This window comes from Poecilia formosa, unplaced genomic scaffold (genome assembly GCF_000485575.1).
Source record: "Poecilia formosa unplaced genomic scaffold, Poecilia_formosa-5.1.2 Scaffold1, whole genome shotgun sequence".
In the NCBI taxonomy this organism is placed as follows: Eukaryota; Metazoa; Chordata; class Actinopteri; order Cyprinodontiformes; family Poeciliidae; genus Poecilia; species Poecilia formosa.
The window spans coordinates 3817244-3839792 of NW_006799940.1; the positions used below are offsets into that span (position 1 = coordinate 3817244).

Here is a 22549-nt window from a genome sequence, read left to right on the forward strand (position 1 = left end):
GCTCCCTTCTCTCTCTTACAGTTATTTGTGTTTTAAACAGTGAAGCTAAAACTCTTACAGAAAGGGATGATAAGTGATCTGAATAGGTTTTCTGTTTTAGGAGAGAAACTAGGCCACCGGAGCACATCAGTCATAAATAATGCAAGTCCTGGCATTTGGTTTTTGTTTTGCAGCCATCATTGAAGCGCCACTGCACTTCCTGTAGCTGAGAGAGAACAGATTTAACATCTGAAGAAGGTGAGAGTGACAGGACTTTGTCTGAAGGACAAAATAAAATAGAAAAGAGGAAGTTAATTTTCTCCAGAGACCTAAAATAAGTATTATAGTCTAAAGTTACTGTGAAGAGAAGAACATAATCGGGGTATTTCCAGCTTTTTTTTTTTCTTTTTTTTTGATAGAATTATGTCATTCAATCTAAGTGCAAAGAAAACTGCATCATATCTGACTGAGGCAGGAATTAAGTCTCGGTGACATCACAGTCAGAAGAAAGAAAAGATGGGCTGTAATCACACTGACCTTTTCTATCTCTCTGGGTTTAATCTTTTTTTTCTTTTCTCCAGAAGGCAAAAGAGGAGGTCTGGAGGGGGAGGATCTACTGAGCGGGGAAGGTTTAAAGAGGAGAGAGCGAGAGGAGGTGGAGTCATAACAGAGGAAAGCAGAGCGGAGCGCTTTCAGAGAGGACAGAAGCGGATACATTTGAGCAGAAACTGACGCCTTATAAAGATGGATTTAAGTTTTCTCCAAGTTCTGGAGAGAGAACGCGTCCTGGAGGTTCTTCACAGAGACAAACATCTGCGGAAGATTGAAGAGGAGAGGATCAGGTGAGTAGTTTTGTGCTAACATAGAGGTTTTGCGGTGGAACTGCTTCTCAGTAACGCAGGATGAGTCAGAACTGACAGCTCGGATGGAGGTCCTAAAAAGAAACAGTTCTGTGTAAATATGACGTCTGTGTTGGTCTTTAAATAATAATTTTAAAAAACGGATGCATCAGTGAGCTGCAGTCAGTCTGTTTCATGCGCAAATCCAGCTAATTTCTCACAAAGTATTCAAACATTACAGTCACATATTCTACATATTTTTATTACGATTTAACGAAGCATCAAGTCCTCTGGGGGTAAAACTCTATCAACTTTGAAGTTTTTGCACTTTATTATTTTTGCAAAACTATCACACTCAGTGTAGGAAACACGTGGACATAAATGTTCACGTTTTGCTGTAATTCTCAGATGGAGTAAGGTCTGGACTTTGACTGGGCCACTCCAAGACACGACTGACTGTATGTTTTCAATTCTTCCATCGTTCATCTACCTTCCCCAAACTTCAAGGAAGAACAGCATCTCCACAGCTGCTGCTGCTGCTGCTGCTGCTGCTGCTGCTACTGACATACAAACTGCAGCTAAAAGACAGAGGCTATAAGTCCAGGCATTAAAGATCCCGTGGTTTTGTCCTTTTCTACTTCAGGAAGATGAAGGGCGATCTGCAGGACCTGCGTAGGAAGGGCGCAAAGAGCTACGCCCGGCAGTACGGAGAGAGGACCTGCGCCCGGTGCCAGAGGCCTCTGGGGAAGTTCTGGAACACCGGCGCCGTGTGCCGTGGCTGCAGCCACCGCATCTGCACCCGGTGCCGTGTGGGGGTTGCAGATTGGAAGTGCACCGTGTGTTATGCTTACAGGTGAGTGATGCAGCCGTGCAGATGAATTGCGTGACTCGGCGAATGAAGAAATGAGACGTGTGAACCGCTGCCAGCACAGTAGTGCTGGTTGGTGTATGTAATTGAGACTTTCACTTTGGTTCGGTTAAAAACCACTGTGCAGGCTGTAGAGCGGCCATGTGAACAAACTGTGATAAAAGTGAAATGTTTCCCAAAATTCCAGCAAAGAGAAAAAAAAAGAAGTTAGTTATAAGAGGGGCAAGAAAACCTGGATTTCGCTTTCTGAGTTTTTTCTTCTTCTTTTGCTACCTAGCTGTAACCAATATCATATTTGGAATTTTGTCCCGTTTTGGAAAATAAAAAAAGCACGCAGCCTTACACGTCCTCCACCAAACCTAACAGTGGGATGAGGTGCTGTTACAGACACTAAAGTTTCTTTTACACCTAACCCACCTGGAAAGTTAAACCCCTGAGAAAATCAATCTTCTCTAACACCTGGCTGGTATTTAGAGAGCATGAAGTGTTTGTTGGTGAGCCCACAATGCCACTCTTTGCTGACGTTCTCTTACAATAAGCTAAAAATACAAAATCTTAAGTATGTTCGTTTAATTTCTAGTGCAAATAATCTTAATACACTTGAAAAAGTCCTGGTTCCACTGGCACTAGTGCTTTTTTTAATTCAACGGGAACAAGGGAAAAACATCTTGTTATAAGTGAATAATCTGCCACCAAAACTAGTTAGTTTTTATCAATATTAATGTATGATTTTCTTAAAACAAGCTCCTACAGTATATCTTGCTAAAAAAGTTACTAGTTTTTTTCTCTTTCAAGTGCACTGAGATGTTTGCATCAGAAACTAGACCACAAATACTTGCTAGGATTTTTTTTTTTTTGCACTGCAGGATTTAGGGTGGCATAATAAGCTTGAGTTCAATATACATCGATGGAGGTGATTGAAAAGAAAACAAAGCGATAAAACGATACTTTCTGCACTTTCTTTTAGAGAATTTGCACCGTTTTATGATTGTCTTTGTCTCCTCTCAACAGGGAAGTGAAGATCAGATCAGGAGAATGGTTTCTGGAAGAAAGGGCAAAGAAATTTTCTGCCACCAAAGGTTTGTTTGAACTCAGACTGCATGAACGTAAAGCACGTTTTATGTTTTTTTTTTATTGCGTGAGTATAAATCTGTACTATTTCACACTTTCACAGACAAATACGAGACAGTGGGAGAGAAACTACTAAAACTCTACAGTGTACAGAGGTAGGATTTGCCTCTTTGTATTTACTCATTCTGTCATTAGCTCCTTCTGAATTTTCTCTGATTATTTCCTGAATGTTGCAGACACATAGCCGTTGTGCCTCCAACTCCTCCTCCTCACATGGAACAGGATTTTAGAGGCAGATTTAGGGTAAAGCACTGAAATATTCCAACTTGACGTTGCAGTGAAGCAGCTCAGCAGACTGGCTGACTGTTTTTGTGTTTTGATCTGCAGGAACTGAAGAATTCAAAGGCTTTTACACAATCTATGGAGGATCTTATGCTTTGCTTCAGGAGTCACATTAGAAGTACGTTCTTTTTTTCCTCACATTGAAAGCTAAACTCATAACCCCTGGAACATTTTTTAGATATATAACCACCAAGTTTTAGTGAGATTTCATGTGATAAACCAACACAAAATAGCAAGTAAATTTTGAAATAGAAGAAAAAAGCAATTTTCTTCATTTCATTTGTTTCTCAAATAAAAATCTAGAAAGTTTGTTGTGCATTTCTACTCAGTCCCCCTCAGTTCATACTTTGTAGGATCAACTTTCTCTGCTATAAAGTCAGTAAGGCCCATCCATTTTGTTCATCTAGAGACTTTTGCAAAGCATAATCTGCTTTGCATTCATCCATCAGGTTGGATGAATATTGACTATGAAAAACAAGGTATTAATCTTCCCACAACCTCAAAACCCACCATTGTAGCTCTGGTTGTATGATTATGGTTGTTGCCTAAAATAAACCCCAGACTCTAAACACTGTGTTTACCAAGTAGAAATGAAAGTACTAGAGGTTCAAAACAAATGCATGCCACTGTTTTCAGTTTTTAATTTGTAAATTTGTGCATTATGTTATGTTTCTTCCATTTCACAATTACAAATTCACTTACCTTGGTTTATCACAAATAAATCCACGTTTAAGTTTGTTGTTTATAACGTAACAAAATGGTATGAGTGCTTTTACAAGCTACCATCAATCAGCTTGGCTCCAGAAACGTGATTTCCTTCGTATGTCATATCAATATACCCTCATCTGTCCCCCAGGAAGCTGAATATACGCACAGTCATAACCACAGAGGAAATACGCTCAAACTCGTACAACAGAAAAAAAAATTCCTTTGATGTTTTATAACTACTGCATCAGCAGAGGCTTCAGAAACAGAAACACAACGAGATATAAAGATAGCAAAACCCGAAGAGCCTTTTAAGGCTATCCGGGCCAAATCTTTTATCTCAGCAGCTACTTGGTTCTTGTCTTTACTTTACTTAACTTTACTTTTTCATTGCAGAGTTTTCCAATTCTCAAAATGACGTAAGAGGAGACCTGCTGACGGTTGACCCAAACGAAAAGGGGACGTGTTTTCGCTACAGCACCCAAAAGAGCCTGTCAGACACGGACATCAGCAAATCTTGCTCCGTAAGTCAGTCGTAGCCGCTGAACGTTATTTGTCATCGTCACAAATTATCTGTGTGTTTTAAAAATAAAATAAAGAAACAAACAGCAAAACAAAGTGTTGCTTTTGTTTTCCAGCTCTCTAAACGCGAAAGTCTCCCAAACTTGTTCAAGAAAAGCAAAGACAGCGACCACGAAAGTTCATCTACCGGCGCGGAGGAGGAAACCTCATTTAGCTCGGAGCACTCTTTCAATCACAGAGTGAGTGAACGAAGATAACGACAACACATCCTCAAACAACATCCTCTGATTAAAGAAACACAAGACGGATTGTTCACACTGAATCCTTCTTTCCTCTGAGACGTTAAACGATGAGGAATTGTTTTTATTGATCTCCCAGGGCAGCATCAGCAGCATCGGCACCGAGTGTGGCGTCTTTGAGGGCATCCTTGTAACCGGGGAGATGGAGCTCGCTGTGGCCTACAACAGCAGCAGCTCCTGTCTGGAAATCACAGTGGGCGCCTGCAGAAACCTGGCGTACGGAAACAGCAAGAAGAAGAAGAGTCACCCGTAAGAGAAGCCTGACGACAGAATGTTTCAAACGCCTGGTCGCTCTCCGCCCGAGCCTCATCGTCCTGTGTTTATTCCCTTGTGTAGATACGTGAAACTCTACGTGCTGCCGGACAAGAACAGTAAAATGAAGACAGCGGTGAAGAAAAACACAACCGACCCCGTTTATAATGAGGTTTTTAAGGTAATAAGATAAAATAATTTTTAAACAATCGCTATGAGCGAAAAAGCCTCCCATTTTCTGTCAAAAAGCGATTTGTGATCTAATTATGACCCCTCATATATCTATTACATAGTTAATTGACATTAATAGTAGCTAACTGATTGGTATATTTAAGGTTAAAAGTGTTTAAGGGCCATAAGTAATCGATAAGGAGCATAAAATACTTGTTGCTAGATATGAGTGCAGTTCTTTTCTATTGTAAGTTTGACTCTTTTTTTATGTTTCCTTATAGTATAATATAGAGCGCCATCTGCTGTTTGGAAAGAGACTGCAGGCATCTGTTTGGCATTCAGGGCCACTGAAAAAGAAAGTGTTTCTGGGTGAGGTGCTGCTTCCTCTGGACGGCTGGAGACAAGAGAACAGCACCTTCCAAGGCCTCTACTGGTACCCGCTGTGTCCGAAGGTACGGGGCGTTTTGGCTTCAAACAGGGACAGAAGCACTGAAATATCATCCAGTAGTTATGATTTAGCATGTTTTATAACAACATAAAGTTTGAACAAAATCTCTTCATGAAATGTTTTAACTACGTCAATATTGAAAGACAAGAATTGAAAGGACAAGTTAATCAAAAATATACAGAAATGCAAACTAATATTTGGTTAAATGTCCCTTAGAAAGTTGCACCTCTGCTACTTCTTTTTTTTTTTTTGTAGTAGTCAATTAAATTCTGTTATATTAATGTTTGTTTATTTAAACACTCTTCTTGTCAGAAATTGTGGCATCAGTGTTAAATTTTCAATAGGGTTTTAGGTTGTGGCTGTTAAAAAAGACGGATTGATAACTGTCCTATTTGAACACAGATCTGTGATGAATTGGAAGAATTTTGAATTTTGTTTATCCTCCTTCTTTATTAATTCATCCACTCTTTGCAATAACCCAAAGCACTGGCAGTAAACTGTGGAAATTAGTTTCACATAACATTGAGTTGCTGCCTTGTTTCAGCATCAAGTTGCAACTTTCAGATTGTATGAGGTCTTTGATCAATCAAGCATTTATTAATATTTTCTGTTACATGTTTCCATTCTCTGTTTGGTGGAGCTGTGAAGGATTTTTCTTTTGAAGTTAATCCTGGTGTTTTTCTGTTTTTATCAGACTGAGACTGGAACAGCAGAGCACAATGGACACTGAACCTCCTACCATCATGGTGAGTTTATCTGTCTTACTTTTAGTGCAAACCTTATTTCCTGTTTTTTAAATATGTGTACACTTATCCTGCAAAAAGATTAGGTTTTATGGTACTTTTCCTGTCTGCACTGCAAATGAAACACCACACTGTAAAGATTAGATATGGTGGTAATGAGGTTTGGTTTGCTACGTGGGAGAACCAACGCTTTCCACACATTAAGAAAAAAGAAATTCACAATCTCCATACCGTTTAAAAAGTGGAGTAATAAAAACCCCATCAGCATACCTGATCTCTCAGTTCTCTCTTTTGGCCACTAGATGTCAGTAAACCGCCTCATTATGAGAACCGTGTGGTCAGGTTCATGTCCCACCAAGCAACGATCAACTAACAGGCCTTATCAGAGACGTCAGACTCCCTCCCCACAATGTAAACACTGCTCTGTACACCCACGTCAGAGTGTGTAAATAATCTAAATGTGCGCGTGTGTGTGTGTGTGTGTGTGCTCTTTAAAGTTTGAGGGTGGTGGGGTGTGTTCTGTGTGTTCTGGTGTGAATTCAAGAGGAGGGATTTAATAATATGTGTTATCATGTGTTTACGTTGATACTCACGAGTCTGTGTGATCTGTTTAGGAGGAGACAAAGAGGCCAAAGCTTCACCTGGAGGAGGATTGGATGTACTCTAATAACAGCAGACATCTGCTTTCAAACGTCTGCGGCAACACTTTACGTTAAACTTAATCTTAATAATATGTTAGGGAAATCTGGGTTTTCCCCTGGAAAAACATTTATAAATATCAGCGCATAAAGTCTACTCATAAATTAAATATGTGGTCTTTCTCTGTTAGCTTGTCTGAAGTTTGCAAAGGCTTTAATACCAATTGACTGGACCAAGCCAGTCAATTACAGCTGGAAGTGAAACTGAAAGGATTTCAGACAAATGTGAATTAATTTTTAGACAATCCATATTTAACAAAAACTAAACGTTCTTCAGTTAGATAATCTGCAAAATATAGGAGGATATTAACTGTATTTTGTAGATATAGTTGGTGCATTGATAACCCTAACCCTAACCCCAACCCCAGAACAAAAACAGAGCTGGCACTTTTGCCTAACAGTAGATTGCATGTAAAATAAAGTAGGCTTTAAAAAAAACACAGCAAAGGAGATTTATTCATGAATCACATTTACATTAGAACAACTTTTAAATGATCATTAATTTAGTTTTAATTCACAATTCATGCCGTAAAAAAACGGACCTGCTTTAAGTCACCAAACTATTTAGTGCTTATAAACGTAGCGGTTTAAAGTAAAGTGTTGCTGCCTTTCAGATTCAGATCCCTGGTTAATCTTTAGTCCTTCTACATGACGATTTTGAACTCTGCATCTCAAACGAGATGATCTTGAAAGCACCGACACGCCTGACAAACGTAACCTGGAGCGACGGCCGCCGCATCGCAGCAGGTGGTTTTTTCAGCAGGACCAGTGGGCCCGGCTGGCTCTTCAGCATTTCGTCCTGCACAATGATGCCTTTCTTGTATCGGAGCATGTGAGAGACTTCCTCTGGTTTCAAGGCTTTGGCACGCTGTTGCTCTGGAAGGAGAGCTGCAGACGATGACACAGTATTTTTCATGAGTCGCCATGGCAACTGGAAAACTGCCCGACTTCACTTGACTCTTTTGCAAAGAGAAAGAAAACCTGGCGATACTCAACATCACTCAGACTAAGTTTTATTATTGTTAGTATTATTTAAACTACTGGGCACTTTATTCTGTATGTTCATTTTGTCACAACTATCTTTTATTCATAATGCTTTTAATTTATGTTACCATTTGTTTATGTATTTATTTCTAATTGTATGACAACCTGCTTACTGATGCACTGCAGTAATATGACATAATCATACTGCTGCTGGGATAAAAACCAAGTCAGAAAACTTCTCTACCTGTAAAGACGTTTTGACCTACATTCCAATAAAAGTCTTATAAATTCAAATATCACATAATTTCACCATTTTATTTTTGTCTTTTTTCTTACACTGACTTATAAAAATATTCTAGTTGAAGCTTAATTTTATATGTGACTTGTTGCATTTTATTGCATATAATGCAATTTCTTCAACTGTTCTGAATGTTTATGAACTTTAAAAAAATAATCTATTTTAGGTATTTAGAAGATCAAAATAAACTGGATTTATCACTTTTGACAATTTGAAATTTAATATCAATCAAGACCCAACATCCCATGTAAGAGATATTTGATGAAATATAAATCATTAAGGTTTATAAAAGAAAATTGTTGCAATATGTCAACTTTAACACAAACTATGAAGAAAACAAAATTTAAATACAAAAACTTTTTCCTTCTTGGTGCTTTAACTTTTAATTTTAATCGCCTTTTGTAAGGCAACAAATGTCATTTAACAAAAGAAAACATTTGAGTAGCAAGAAGCAGACCGATAATATCAAATACAAATAAAATCCACAAGGCTCCACTGACATCTGGGAACACCCTGCTATGGAAGTGACCTTACAGCGAATGTTTGCTTTTTATTCCGTATGGAGCAAAATGCAAGTTACCGGAGATTCTCTCCAACACTTTCCCTCTATGCCCCACATGCATGCTCATTTCAAAAAGTTATAATCCTGCAATAAACACACAGAGGTGACGAATCAAGTCAATTTATTGGCAATATGTTCAACCTCATTATAAAATCCTGGTTATATACAAATTCCCAGCATAGCCAAGCGTTTCTGCATGACCATTTTAGTAAATGCTACTTTAGTCCAAGAGTTTGGCGAGAAATCCAACTTTAAAAACAAACCTCCACATGTCATTGTAACTGTGTGAGTGACCAGACAGAAAGGCCACTTTAGAGGGTAAAAACCCTCAACATGTGCTTCTTTTACTGTAACAATGTGACATTGAACAAACTGATAGAAATACAAAGCTTCATTTTTATTCAACATGTTGCTCTGAATGATCTGCACATCTAATGAAAAGAAATTGGAAAGTTCATCTAAATTTATTTTGTCTGTATGCAACTGGAGATCTCCTACAATGAAATTAAAAATTTAGTTTAGTTAAGTGATCTAAGGGAAAACATATGGAACATAAGACTAGGCTGTTATTTGGGTCAATATATAAAACCTCTGGAAAATTAAAAGTTTTTATTATTAGTAGATAGCAAAAATATACAAACCAAGACGAAATACCCTTTATGTCCCATATACAGTATAAATATCAAACTATGATTTTGTCTTTAGAGCAAAAATAAACATAACTGGAAGTGTTCAAATATAATGGAAAATAAAGATCAATTTTCCTGCGTATACTGTCTCCCCCTTTCTGAGTGGTCGCTATGGACAACAAGGCCTTTTCTTCCAACGGTTTGATTACAAGGTGCATTATAACAAGATTCCCACTACTTCATTAAACCTCCAGTGAAAAACAATTATTTTGGCCTGACTCCATCAAAAAAAGTGACAATATTCAAAACACTATAACAAGGGAAAGGACAGAAGATTTTGGCACTAAGGTTGTGCAGAGCGCTGCGTCCTCCCAGTCTTCTGCTGCTTCAGTTTAGTCAGCTACCAGCGCGTGTTAAACATGTCTTTGGGTGGGTGAGAAGGGGAATTTGTGTGTGTGTCTCAGCAGCAAATCAAGAGGAATAGTGACCATTCAGAAAGGGCGTGCACTCGAACGGCAACGGCGTCTTATAAGGCCTCAAACTCGTCGATCCTCTGCTTGGTGTTGCCCTGCCGGATCTGTCGCAAGGTCTTGTATTTGTCTCGGCCGGCGCGCACGTTCTCGCTGTGGAGGAGATCGTTCTGGGTGTTCTTGGACTCGTCACGGGCCTGAGCCAGCTCTGAGGTCAGGGTCTATAGAGAGAAGGGAGAAATGTGAGAAAAATATGGAGCAAACTGCATTTAATAAACATCCTCTTCTATATGTTCAAAAAGTTCACATTAAAAGTCACCACATTGTGATGTTTTTTCTTGAATGCTTTGTCAGTATTCATTTCTTGAGGGATTTTAAAAGTATTTTTTACACTGGTGTCGTATAGACAAATTCAATGTTGGAATAACTTAATTTATCCCAAAAAAATCCTGAGGCACTTTGGTCCAACATGCTTGGTCCACAGAGTTGTAATACGGGACACAGGTCAGTGGATGTACAACTCACTAGAGCTCATGCAGAGTAAAATATATCAAAGAATCCAAGAATAGTCTTTTGCAAGTTTGCAGAGAAAAAAAAAATCCCTAAAATTTGAATTTTTTACAATAGGAACCTTTTAAAAAAAAAAAAAAAAAAAACCTGACCGGTTTCGTAGGAGCATTTTATAACCCTTGTAGTTTCCATTGCGGGTGCAAAATCAGATGAGGTGAAACAAGAATATACAACATTAACCCTCCTGCGGTTTTAACACCACGCTCATCAGAAGCACAGCAAATGCCACGGTTGGACAGCAAGGAAGCGGTGAGTTTATCCACACAAAAGACCCTCGTACAAGCGCACGCGGGGTCTGTGTGACCCCACTGGACCGTGCACAGAGCAAAAAGCTCTTGGAGTCTAATGGATCCCATCTTCTGAAATCCCTCAATATATTTTAAGCTTGAATTTTAATATTCAATGAGAACAAAGAAGTCAAGATTTTATTTCAAGTTTGTTACAGTTGCATTGTTCCTTTACATTTGAGGTGACTAAATAATGTTGAAAGTGTAATTACTGGTCTGATTTCACTTCTTTTTTTAATAACCTTGACCCTGATGAAATGGTGGGCTGAGGTCCAACACCAACAGCAGACTGGTTTTGGTTAAATTGGACACGCAAAAAAATGTGATGTAAAGTGCCTTTTTGTTAGATAGTATTAAACAAATAATTGTCTCTTGAATATTGTATTTAAAGGTTTAATTAAAGCTGTGTATTTTATATTAAAAGCGCCATTATGTCAGACTATTAGACTTTTTTCACACATTAATTAATACAGAGAGACATCATTAATATGCCAGCTTCATGAATATTAATTTTTTAAGTCGATGGTAAGAAACACTGCCATAGCATAAATCTACATGAATTTTAGTTTGTTGATTTTGTTCCTGTCTGATTTGTTCTGGGGGTTTTTTTCCCCTCACCTTGAGCTGCTTCTGGACGCGCTCGTTCTTCTCGACCTCAGTCAGACGCTCCTCCTCCTTGCGGTGGTCGTGGAAGTCGTCTATCGCCAGGTCGGTGCTGTGCGTGCTGTTGTTGTCCTCGCTGTCGCTGTTGTCATCCCGGTGGTTGTATGCGGGAGGAGGTGGTGGAGGCAGGGGCGCAGTCAGCACCATGTGCAGCTCCTCCTTGGTCTTAGTCAGATCGTCTTGAGCCTCTACGGCCTGAACAACACAAAAGGGGTCAAGTACATCTTCATCTGTCTCCTCCTTTTTCGATTCGAGCTGACTCACAAGTGCTGTGATGTTCTACATTTATCTACTGCGACAGGAAGTAGAGAGCTACACATTTCAGTTCAAACTCTCACCCTGTTCTGCCATGTGCGAGCCTCCTCCTCCTTGCGTCTTCTCGCCTCCTCCAGCAGCGCGATCTTGGCCGAGTGCTCCGCCAGCTCAGAAGCCTGAAAACAGGACAGATTTTATTAATATGCAAATCAAATTCAAACAGATGGATGTTTAGCAGCAGTTCAGAAAAAAAAAGGAATAATTCTTGTCATAGATGAGACGTTTCTTTTGTGTTATTGATTGAATGTAGTCAGTTATTTGTATTTCACTTAAAATCTTAAGTATAAACAGCTTCAATGCCTGTAAATTTAAATAACAGATTAGTCAGACCCCCTCTACCTTTAACATCAAATTTTAAGATTTTTCTATACGACATGTCTATTAATTACAAGACAGGAGTAAACCGCAGTCCTGAATGTTGGCATCACTTTAAAAGCTGAGACAGAAGTGGAAAAGCACGCTGCGCACTGAAGAAGCGCCCGACCCTGCAGGTGTTGCAACGCATTCCTTCAGACAAGCTGAGCTTGTTTTTGTTTTTTTTGTTTGTTTGTTTTTTTTTTTTAAACGCAGCAAAGTGAGATCAGCATTAAATAGTTTCTGTCACTGCTCTGTCTGTCTTATTGTTTCCCACAGTGAAGCAACACTGGTTTCTTCAAGGAAAATTCAGCGAAAGTGGATCATCATCTGCTTTCAAATATTCAAAACAAAGATGACCAAACCTCCTAAATGCTTCAGGTCCAGTCGGTACGAGATCTGGAGCAAGTAGAGGAATGCTCACCTTGTTTTTCTGCTTGACCCTCCAAACATGTTGTGTGAGCTGGAGGGTCAGTCTTGTTCAAGAGGTTGTCAACAATTTACAGCTGTTCAAAGTTTGCTCCAGCTTCGCAAGTATTTCTTTAGAGAATTGTTTACTTGAACACTACCACAGGTGCACCATTAAACTCTGTCATGTTTCAAGAATTGCATTCTGGGATATGGTAGGAAAATGCCCCAAAGCTTACTGCTGGATTAGGGGACTAGTCTTTGTTGGAGCTTACAAGGCAAAACAAATCTCTGCATTAAAGATTTATGAAACTGATTTTAAAAAACTGTACAAGCTTCTTTATTCGCCTTTGCTACAAGGAAGCAATGTAGCAGGCATAATGTTCACAAACAACTGTTGGTTCACTGGTTGGTCAAAATAGGGTGAGGGTCCTTGCTTTATGAGCCACAAAATCATTCCTGTAAAATGAGATTTTATTCTTTCCAGTTCTGTCTATTTTGAGTTGTTTTAGGGCATCTAGTCATTTTAAATCCAAATGAGTGGCTACTGGGCTTGACCCCAACTCAACATTTACAGTCGCACATGAAAATGGCTGCCAACAGATGCATGATTACAGTCGTACATCTCTGAAAAGCAGAAGTAGAGCCTTCTGCACAAGCAACAAGAATGCAGCAAGTGGTTTCCTCTTGTTAACAACAAAACTTTTGACTTTTCCAGCAGCCATTGTACAGTCCATACAGCAGTAAAACCAGATGACTGAAAGTACTGGAGCTCAGCTTAGGTTGCTAGGCAAAGGGCTGGGCTTTGCTGGGGTTGCTAGGCGAGGGACAGTACCTGCTGATTTGTGACGCTACATTTGGAAGGTTTTTGAAATGGCTAATTTTCTAGACACTAAAAAGCATTAATTTGTTGACAAAAACAACTCTGTGGTTTTTCTTAGAGGCTTGGGCTATTTTTAGAAGCAGTAAAAATGCAAACTGATGTACAAAGAAGGTGTAAAAATCTGAATTTTGCATAATAGGTCCCCTTTAAATCAAAACGTGGCATCATTAAAGCACCAACCAGCTGCTCCTGGGTCTTCAGCTGACTCTCAGCCTGGCGGGCCAGCTCCTCTTTAGCCAGCAGGGCAGCCTGGCGTTCTGCCTCCAGACGCGCAGCCTCCTCCTCCGCCCTCCTCCGCTCCTGCTCCAGCATCATGGCTCTCTGAAGCTGGTCCTGCAAGTCTAACAGGCAGAGGAGGGACAGCTTTATGCACTTAATCTCACATGAGGGAAGATTTTAGAGTGACAGGAAATTTCAAATCAAAGACTTACTTTCTTCAAGTTACATTTTTAAAAGCTTTTTTTCACAATTATGGACATCTGCATTTACTTAAAATTTATATTTGGCTTCCTTATTTAATAAATAAATATAATTTGTCAACTTAAGTTGGTATAGTTCAACTTTAGCCAGTGACTGCAACAAATTCTCATGTTAAATTGTGAGCTTAACCATGGTCTTTGTACACTACCGAGATCCCTGTTTTTAAGCCACATCTTATCAAATCTGGAATTTTATATTTTTATTTTTTACAATAAATGTGACAGATACTTGACAAAGTAAAAAAAATCTATTTAAATTGCATCAACAGAAACTGGATTAGTGTCAGAAAAACAGTCACACATATTAAACAACTTAAACTGAAGATGTAAATGTAGGTCATTTGAAAACATACTATACCACTTAATTTAAAAGTTTTCCACTTTACTTGTTCCAGACATTAATCTATTGCTGATACACTTTAACCTTTACAAGCTGGAAACAATATATGTAGCAATCTCAGCATTTGTTGGGGACTACTTTCAGGTGCGGATTAATACATTTTATATTCAAGGCAGCTTACAAGTTTTGCATAGTTACATAGTTTTTCTTTCTTTTTATGAACATCAGTAAAGTAAAATATTAAACTTGATGTTCTAACTGTGACTTTGTTTTCCTCAACAGTGGAAGATAAAAGTTTATCAGAACATGTCGTTTAATTTCCTCTCATATCAGTTTAAGTATATCCGTACCTTCATTATAGAAGAGTAAACATTTAATCAAGCCATGTTTTATTGGAGCATGACTGTCATCTTAACAACACCATTTTCATTTCTTCGTAGCTTGATTGTATGCGTGTTAAGCTTTGTGATTGTTGTAAATATGGAATAAGAAATATATCTTAAAATAGTTTGCATACATCGCAGTCTTAATTGAATTAAAGTAGCTTCATCTGAGGCTCTGGCTCAATATGCACGTTCACCAGTTTATGCTCATGTGTCGCCATTAACCTCAGGCTACTTGCATTTTGTTTGCATAAACAAACCATTTCATACCCACAAACAGAAATGTTGCATATGGCTGCGCATCTCCTGGTAGTTATGGATTTACAATAAATTATGGAGATGCCTAATCAGAAAATGTTTTACTTTATTCCATTGATTGCGGTAATAATCAACATTTAGGCCAGTTGTCACTAATTAAATAGGATGTAAAAATAAAACAAATGGTCATGTAATGTTTATCAGACTCTCTAAATCACGTTTCTATTCAGAAAACAGAACAGGTTATATGGCAGTGATCAACTCATCAGCTGTCAAAGCATTTTCAAAACATCCCTGATGATTAATATAATAAAAACGTTAGTTATTTGTATTTGTAAAAGTTAAATTTGACTTTAAAAAATACAGTAAATAGTATCAAATAGATTGATCCCTAATTTGATTTGTGCTTCGTCTTTATTTCAAAAGTTCTGCACTATATTACACCAAAAAAAAATATTTAAAGTTTATTATTCAAATACAAACTCAAAATAAAGACCAAAGCAGTCTCGACTCCAGCCACTGGCTGATGCTGATCATGTAAACAAAAGTGAAAAAAGCATTTGTGTTTCTTTACATAAATAAAAAAATAAAAAAGTGGTTTGATTCAGGTCGTCAGACCAGGGGGAAAAAAAATCTAAAAACTGCAAGACACCGACCCGTCAGGATTGGACCCTGGTCTGGACAAACACCAGTTACAACCAGAGGATTTCCCACAGTGGGAAGTCAAATTACCCCTTGACCTAGACAAAAGTTGAAAGTAATTATTAGTTTTTATGAGCTGCTTTATGAGCAGGAAACAAAAACAGGGAGTCACATACAGATCTGATGAGCCTGTGCCAACAACAAGAGAAGTGGGACATCTTCTCCCTCTAGTCAAACCGAGATGAAAACCAACGAATATCTTGTTCTTGATCGATTTGTGACACAATAACGAACAGTTAAATCTAAAATGATCACGTTTTATGAATTAAATAACATAAAGAGGAACAACGTGTAAATCTGACGGCACTTTCTTCACGCTGGTATTTATACAAGAAGTTACCGACACAAACAGAATAACCTGTTGGCCTGGTGTTTACAGTACACACATGCAGAAGTACAAGTGTGCCGTCATTTCAACTATTTCCAGCAGACAGAGTCTTTATATCCCATCATAGGTTATAGGAGACGATTGATGAGCCACAGACCCCTTTAACCCACCTTTCTCTGCCTTCTTAGTCTTCTCCTCGAACTGGTAGAGCCTCATCATGAGTTGCTGCTTCTCCTGCTCCATCTGCTCCTTCTCCCTCTCGATGGCTTCCCTTTTCTTCTTCTCATTCTCCAAATGAGCCCTGGAGACAGAACAGAGAGCTCATAAAGAAAACCTGGAGGAAGCTACGAATGCTAATAAATTACATGCTCTACTTTTATTTACCAAAGGGCATCAGGGTGACATGAGCTGATTATAAATGCACTTTTCCAAACATAATTTATAAAATAATGTGAAAAATATCCTTTTCATTCCACTTCACAGTTATGAACTATTCTTTTCTGGTCCATCAAAAAGTAAGCTACATTGTGATGGTGACAAAATACAGAAGCTAAAAATAGGTATCCATCCCTGCATCTTTTGTGGCTACGAAGTCTAAAATAATCCTCATGTAAATAATATTTGCTTTCCACAGAGGTTCATGTCAGTTTACCGTCGTCTGGCGACACAGTTCCCATAAAAATGACGGTACGGTTTATGACGGGATGCCAAAGTATGCAGAGAAATTGCTCCTAAAAAGCAGCATGATGTACTCTAATCAGGACTATGCAGCAGGTTTAATTAGCTAATATTGCATCTGTATAATATTCTTATTTACAGTTTAATCATTTGGCTTGAGGCATAAAGTATAATTATATTATTTTGAAGACAGATTTGGCTCAAAAGGCTGTGCTGTTAGCGAATGGTTCTAGAAATGCATGCTAATATGCAAACTTTTTAATGTCTTGAGCACAAAAAATGATCTGCTTCATGAACATCCTAGTTGATTATTCAGCTTCACAGTCAAATAATTTTGACAAATATTCAATGTTTCGGTTCTACTTTGCAAAAATATGTCTGACGTCATGTTTTTTTATGACAAAAAAAATATTTCTGGAACATTGTCAAGAGAAACCACCTTAAAAGCTTTATAATGCTTGTTATTTCACAATTTATACGCACCATAAATATTTGATAACATAAAACCTACTACTTCTGCTTTCCAGGTTTCGAATTATTTCAGCTCCCCATTTCTTCAGCAACAGCTGTTATCTCCCTGTATGTTTTAAAGCAACTCTTCCTGAACTTTCTTCCAACGTTTCCCAGCAGCCAAACCTGCTGAGAGCTACTGTATGAGAACCAGTCCTCTTGTCTTTCATGGTTTTCCTTTTGAATATCATTGTCTGATCTGTGTTGCTTTACATCATGATGTTTAAACAGCTGTGTGGACAGACCGCAAGCCGACAGCTGCGGCCGAGTCCACGGTCATGTTTCCTCTGTTCAGTGTTTCTACATTTGGAGAGGAATTTAGGTTCCAATTTGGAGGTGTGTTGTAGGTTTGTTAACCCTAAAGCACAAATCATAAACATTAGTTGCACTAAAGCACTAGAAAAACAGCATGTGGTGGAAGCTAATGCGCTAACTCCAACCATGTTGCTAATCCTGCTGCTTGATTTAGTCAGAAAGCAGACAGGGCATCAAGTGCATTTTAAACTGTTCAACTTAAAATTAACACATGAATCAGTGAAGATAATCCAATTACATCCTACTAACAACCCTTAATTTACTTAAATATACAACTAATATTAAAAGCTTTAATCAAACCAGAAATGATTCAGTTTTTGCCCAATCCTAAAGTCAGATTTTTTTTCAGGATTAAAAAAAGGATTTATAAAGTATATTCCTTCCTTCCTTCATTCAAGCTCGTCTGTACCTCTCCTTCTGCTTCATCTGCTTCTCCTCCATGGCCTGAGCCTTCATCTGCTGCACCTCGATTGTGTCGGGCTTGCGACGACGCATGTAGAGGTCATGGTTGCCCATGCACAGGTGCAGGATGCTTTTGTTGATCCTCAGTCTCGGGGCATAAAACACAAAGTCCTGAAAATTTGGGGAGGAAAGAAATTGAGAAAAATTAGCTCAATCTTATATCACTACTTAGAATATAACAAAAGCTCTTTAGATGAGGGAATTGTACAAAGTGATGTAAAAAAAAAAGCAGATTCCAATGTTGAAAATTTAAAGTAAAACCGATGCTAATGACATTTTACTCACTGGAGATTTTTTGTCTATAGGCTTGATGATGAACTTCTTGTCGTTGAAGGAAATGTTTCTGATCTCGCTCCAGGGGAAGCCAATCTTTGGCGTCAATCTGAAGAAGAAATCAAATAAATTATTGCAAATGAATACATAAACAAAAAAGAACCTTTTGTATTTTTTTAATAGCATGTCAGAAGATACCATCGTCCCATTTATAACAATGTCCACCTTCTTGAAGTTTAAATAGTTATTTTTGGCATATCACCATTACAGAGAGGTCGGTGAAAAACAATATGGTAAAATTTCTGGAATATGATCCTATCTGTTTACACTCTACAAAATTTGAGATGAGGAAATAGAATAAGAGGGTGCACGCAATCAGTCAAGCTGGGACGGGCGTTTATTGTATCATTTAGAAAAAATAAAAATAAAAAAAATCACCAGAATGGTTGGAATTTTTCATAAGAGCATCAATAAACAACAATAAATTGATAATATGGCTTAACAGATCAAACTTCTTTATGTAACCGTGTGCTATAGAAGAATACTTCACAGTTGTGTTTGTTGAACTGTGACATGCAGCCATAGCCATTCAGTTGCTTAGAAAGACTGGAAAGAAGTAGTAAGTACTTTATTGACTTTTATAACTATCACAATAAATAACAATACATTTTTAAGTTCAGATCACCAAATTCCTACAGTCAAGAACTGGAAATTAAAGGTTTCTGTCTTGATTAATTAGATGATTAAGATTTCAGATGGCTTAAATCTCTTGCAAATGAAAAATATGTCTGCTAAACCACTATTCACCTCTGGGCCTCTTGGTGTTAAGTGAGCATGGTTTAAAAATTCACAGTCTAGATGAGTTCAGTTGTTGAACATTGGCATGTTTAAGTAGCTGCACCTCAAGAACTATAAATGAGACGCACTGCTATCATAATGGATCCATCAGGTCATCCACATGCAGAGATAAAAACTAACAATTCTTCTAGTTACTTCCCTAAAATCAAATCAGTCCACGGCTACAAACCGCTTTGTCAGTCTAATCTCCCGGATCAGGGGATAAATCTGGGGTGTGGCGGCTCACTGCTCTGTTGTCCCAGCGAACTGAGTCGCTGCCCGTCTCGCTCCACACAATGCCGAGCGGCGCTGTCAACAGGGCCGAGGCGATAGCGCTGTAATCTGTTAAAGCGGCAGCTGAGCATGCAGCCAAACTTGCTGCCATGAAACTCCCTGAACAGGAATTTCACTCCATCGCTGACCCTGACACATGCTTGTGGAATTGAGGAAAACAATGTGCTGTTATCTGCCGAATATTTCCATCGGAGCCGTGTGGTTTATTAGATGTGCTCTATCAATCAGAGAACTGGCATTTGTAAAAAAAAAAAAAAAAAAAAAAGATTTCTGTGTCAATCAGTAACATTCTTTAGATATATGGGTGTTAGAATGCAGATATGACTAATTTTAAGAATAATATAAAATGCAGTTCAAGCAGAGGTGCTCGGTTAAAACAAGCACGGCAAACTTCAGTATTTATTGAAGGAGTATAATTTCACACTGTGGAAGTAAATGTAGAGTTAAACCGTTACAGGGAATCAGAGTTAAACCGTTACAGGGAATCACTACGGTTGAAAGAAAGTTTTCTCCAGCAGCTTAACCTTTTAGAGGAGCAGGATGGTTTCTGTCACGTTGAGTGCAGAAACAAGGACAAAATCAGATCAAAGTGGTAAAAATCTACCTGAGAAAACATCCCTGGCAACAGGGCAAGACTTACTGGATGCACCCTGAACTTAAAAGGCAAGGCTTTTATCGATACAACCAGTAAGCATTTTTTACTTGAAGTTTTGTTTCAGTCATCTCCAGTTTGTTCTTTACAGATCAAAGTTTCTGTTACATTTAATCAATTTCAGTATTTTTGTTTGCAAACCCAGCAAGCTGCGTACCAGTGCTTTACAGATTTTATTTAAAATATATTATTTAAATTGCAGACTCTTTGTACATTTGGAAGATTTACAGATTTAATGTTCCAAGATGAAAGTTAAAAATTATTCAGTTGTTAATATAATGATTAATGTTACTTAATGCCACTTGACAAAATGCAATTTCTGTTACCGGTTCTCACAATTGTTGACAAAATTATGTTTTTATGATTTAAAGCACTTTGAACTGCCTTGTTGCTGAAATGTGCTGTACAAATAAACTTGATTGATTAATGTTTTCACTCCTGCTGCTTGGAGTCAGCAAAATATCCCAGCTAAACAGTCAGATTTTAGACCAGATGAGAAAAAGTAGTTATAAAAAGGTAACAAGTACAGGAAAAAAAAAAAAACTGCTATGATATGCCTATAGAGTAACACAGTAGTGCCCCTCCTCCACTTGTTGCTGTGCACTGCCAGTCACTCATACATTTTCACATTACTACTCGAATAATAATTTCTCATTTAAAATAAAATTTAATTATACTTTATACTTGTTATAAATTTCTCAAAGGACAACAAACTAATAAAAAGATGCTGTTAAAAAAATAAGGGTCATCGTAACCTGAGAATCTAATGCCTCCTTCAAAATAAAAAAACTAAAGTATGGTCCTTAAAGCCGTTTGTTTTGTGCTGTATATATATTTTTAAACACAAATATCTTCAAAGAATGTTTAAGATCTTATCTTAGGATTCGACTAACTTTCCCATCCTTAAAAATGCCAAGATTTACAAATCATGAGAAATTGTTTGCAAGCATTCAAAAGAACTACAAGTAATTAATCTCTTAATATTAATCTCTGCAGGTTTTGATTTATAAAGCAGAATTAATTTTTTATGCGCTTCAGGAGCAGAAGGAGTTAAGCCTTTTGCTCCAGGCTGCACCTCAGTGAAGACTTGGCTGCACTGTTGCATTGTGGGTCGGTTGCCCTCATTGGGAGAGACTGTGCTACACAGTTCAGCCTCACATTCTTAAGTGCCGCAAAGCTTGAAAAACCAGTCGGCGTCGGCATGGTTACAGCAGAGGGCAGCGCAGAGGAGAGGCCTTTCTTTGCTGATCAGGACGAGACATTCAGAAACACACACACACGCGCGCGCACACGTACGCACACACGGCCCTGTTCCTGAATGCTTTACAATCACAGTCACAAATTACAAACTGGATCCGCCTAAATACTCTGGCACTCAGTAATTTAAAAAGACAAAGAATTAAGCAGTGAAGCCTCAATTAAAGTTCTTAGCATGAAGCAGCTGGGTGGCTTAACCTTATTACCAAAATGTGCTGCGCTTGTTTCTTCCACCACCAGCAGCAGGCTGGCCTGAAAGCCACCAGAGGAGCCACTTTAATTCAAGATGGACTCTAATCTCGAGCAGAGCTGGCAGCATTTCCAGCATGAGGTCAGTGACTGAAAGGCAAGTCACCTGGGACGAAGAGCTACTTTAACACGGTGCACTTCGCTCCACTAATCCCACAGAGGACAGGATCTGTCTGAATTTAATTCACCAAATACACAGGGTGATAATCCCCCCACACTGCACTGCTCTGTAAATAAGGTGCACGTAAAAAGCAGATCTCTGTGGGATGTGAGCAGCAATCTACACACGTAGGCCCCAGAAACCCTTCAAAGACGAAACGGGAGTATTTTCATTTCTTACTCTCGAACAGGAAAAGTAAGTGTTGACTGGTGGAAGATGTGAACCTGGTTCAGCAAGTTTATCTTAGTGTTTCAAGTGGGAAGAGCTCGGCCTGAGTCAGGCGAAAATCATGACGAACGCCTTAGTCGTGAAACATCTGCAGCTTAAGTCCGACTGAAACTATGACTGCGTGACTAATAAAGGCTCTAATAATCCACCACGATTAAATAATTGCACTACTGATAGCTGCGTATTAACACATTCTTTCATACAGCATTAAGATAATAAATGGGAACACACAGAATAAAATCTAATTTATGAATTACCTTCGACAGGAAAAATGTTTATCCATCTGAAAATTCAGGATAAAGAGTGACAACTCAACCTGAAACTAAAAGAGCCAACAACTTTTAGACTGATTACCACCACAAATAAAATATCTGTGCAATGCAGCCAACAAAGGCCTAATCATGCAGCGATCGCTTCAGGCTTAAACATTTTTAGTGTTTCAGATTCATTATCGTGTCAAGTAGGGGACTTTATTTACCTGTTTTTTTAATTCAGTATGTGTGCGTTTGTGTTTCTGCTCCTCAGAAAAAAAGAAACTAATACTTTTACATTTATTTCAAACATTTCTCTAATAGATTTAGAAAACAGTACTCAACTCTTAATACTAATACACAAAAAAGCTTTAAATCTGTCCAAACAGATATTTAAAATTATTACTGTGCTAAATTGTAAAGAGAGTTTTGTATGACGTTGAATCTGCTCCTTTTATTAAGATATTATGGTCACTCAGAGCAGAAACGGTATTAAAAGTATGATAAATTGTAATAATTTATCTTCTTATGTT

The 22549-nt window shown here is 38.2% G+C and overlaps 2 protein-coding genes across 3 annotated transcripts in view; one reads left to right on the plus strand and one right to left on the minus strand.

The window, feature by feature from the left end:
* Window positions 1-536: 536 nt before the first annotated feature.
* Window positions 537-8225, plus strand: sytl3 (synaptotagmin-like 3). The gene is made up of 13 exons (XM_016668672.1): window positions 537-821; window positions 1462-1671; window positions 2698-2765; window positions 2861-2912; window positions 2994-3060; window positions 3145-3217; window positions 4201-4328; window positions 4443-4565; window positions 4705-4874; window positions 4962-5058; window positions 5330-5500; window positions 6191-6242; window positions 6854-8225. The coding sequence occupies exons 1-12, from the start codon at window positions 724-726 to the stop codon at window positions 6224-6226; spliced, it is 1293 nt and encodes a 430-aa protein (XP_016524158.1). The 5' UTR covers window positions 537-723; the 3' UTR covers window positions 6227-6242; window positions 6854-8225.
* A 660-nt stretch (window positions 8226-8885) lies between these two features.
* ezrb (ezrin b) overlaps window positions 8886-22549 on the minus strand; it is a 32868-nt gene continuing 19204 nt past the window's right edge. For both annotated transcript variants that reach the window (XM_007545778.2, XM_007545770.2), the window contains 7 exons: window positions 18101-18197; window positions 17763-17926; window positions 16021-16151; window positions 13541-13701; window positions 11739-11831; window positions 11356-11595; window positions 8886-10101 (listed from right to left, as the gene is read on the minus strand). In XM_007545778.2, the coding sequence (XP_007545840.1) occupies window positions 9937-10101; window positions 11356-11595; window positions 11739-11831; window positions 13541-13701; window positions 16021-16151; window positions 17763-17926; window positions 18101-18197 (1051 nt within the window). In that variant the 3' untranslated portion in view covers window positions 8886-9936. The remainder of the gene's footprint in view (window positions 10102-11355; window positions 11596-11738; window positions 11832-13540; window positions 13702-16020; window positions 16152-17762; window positions 17927-18100; window positions 18198-22549) is intronic.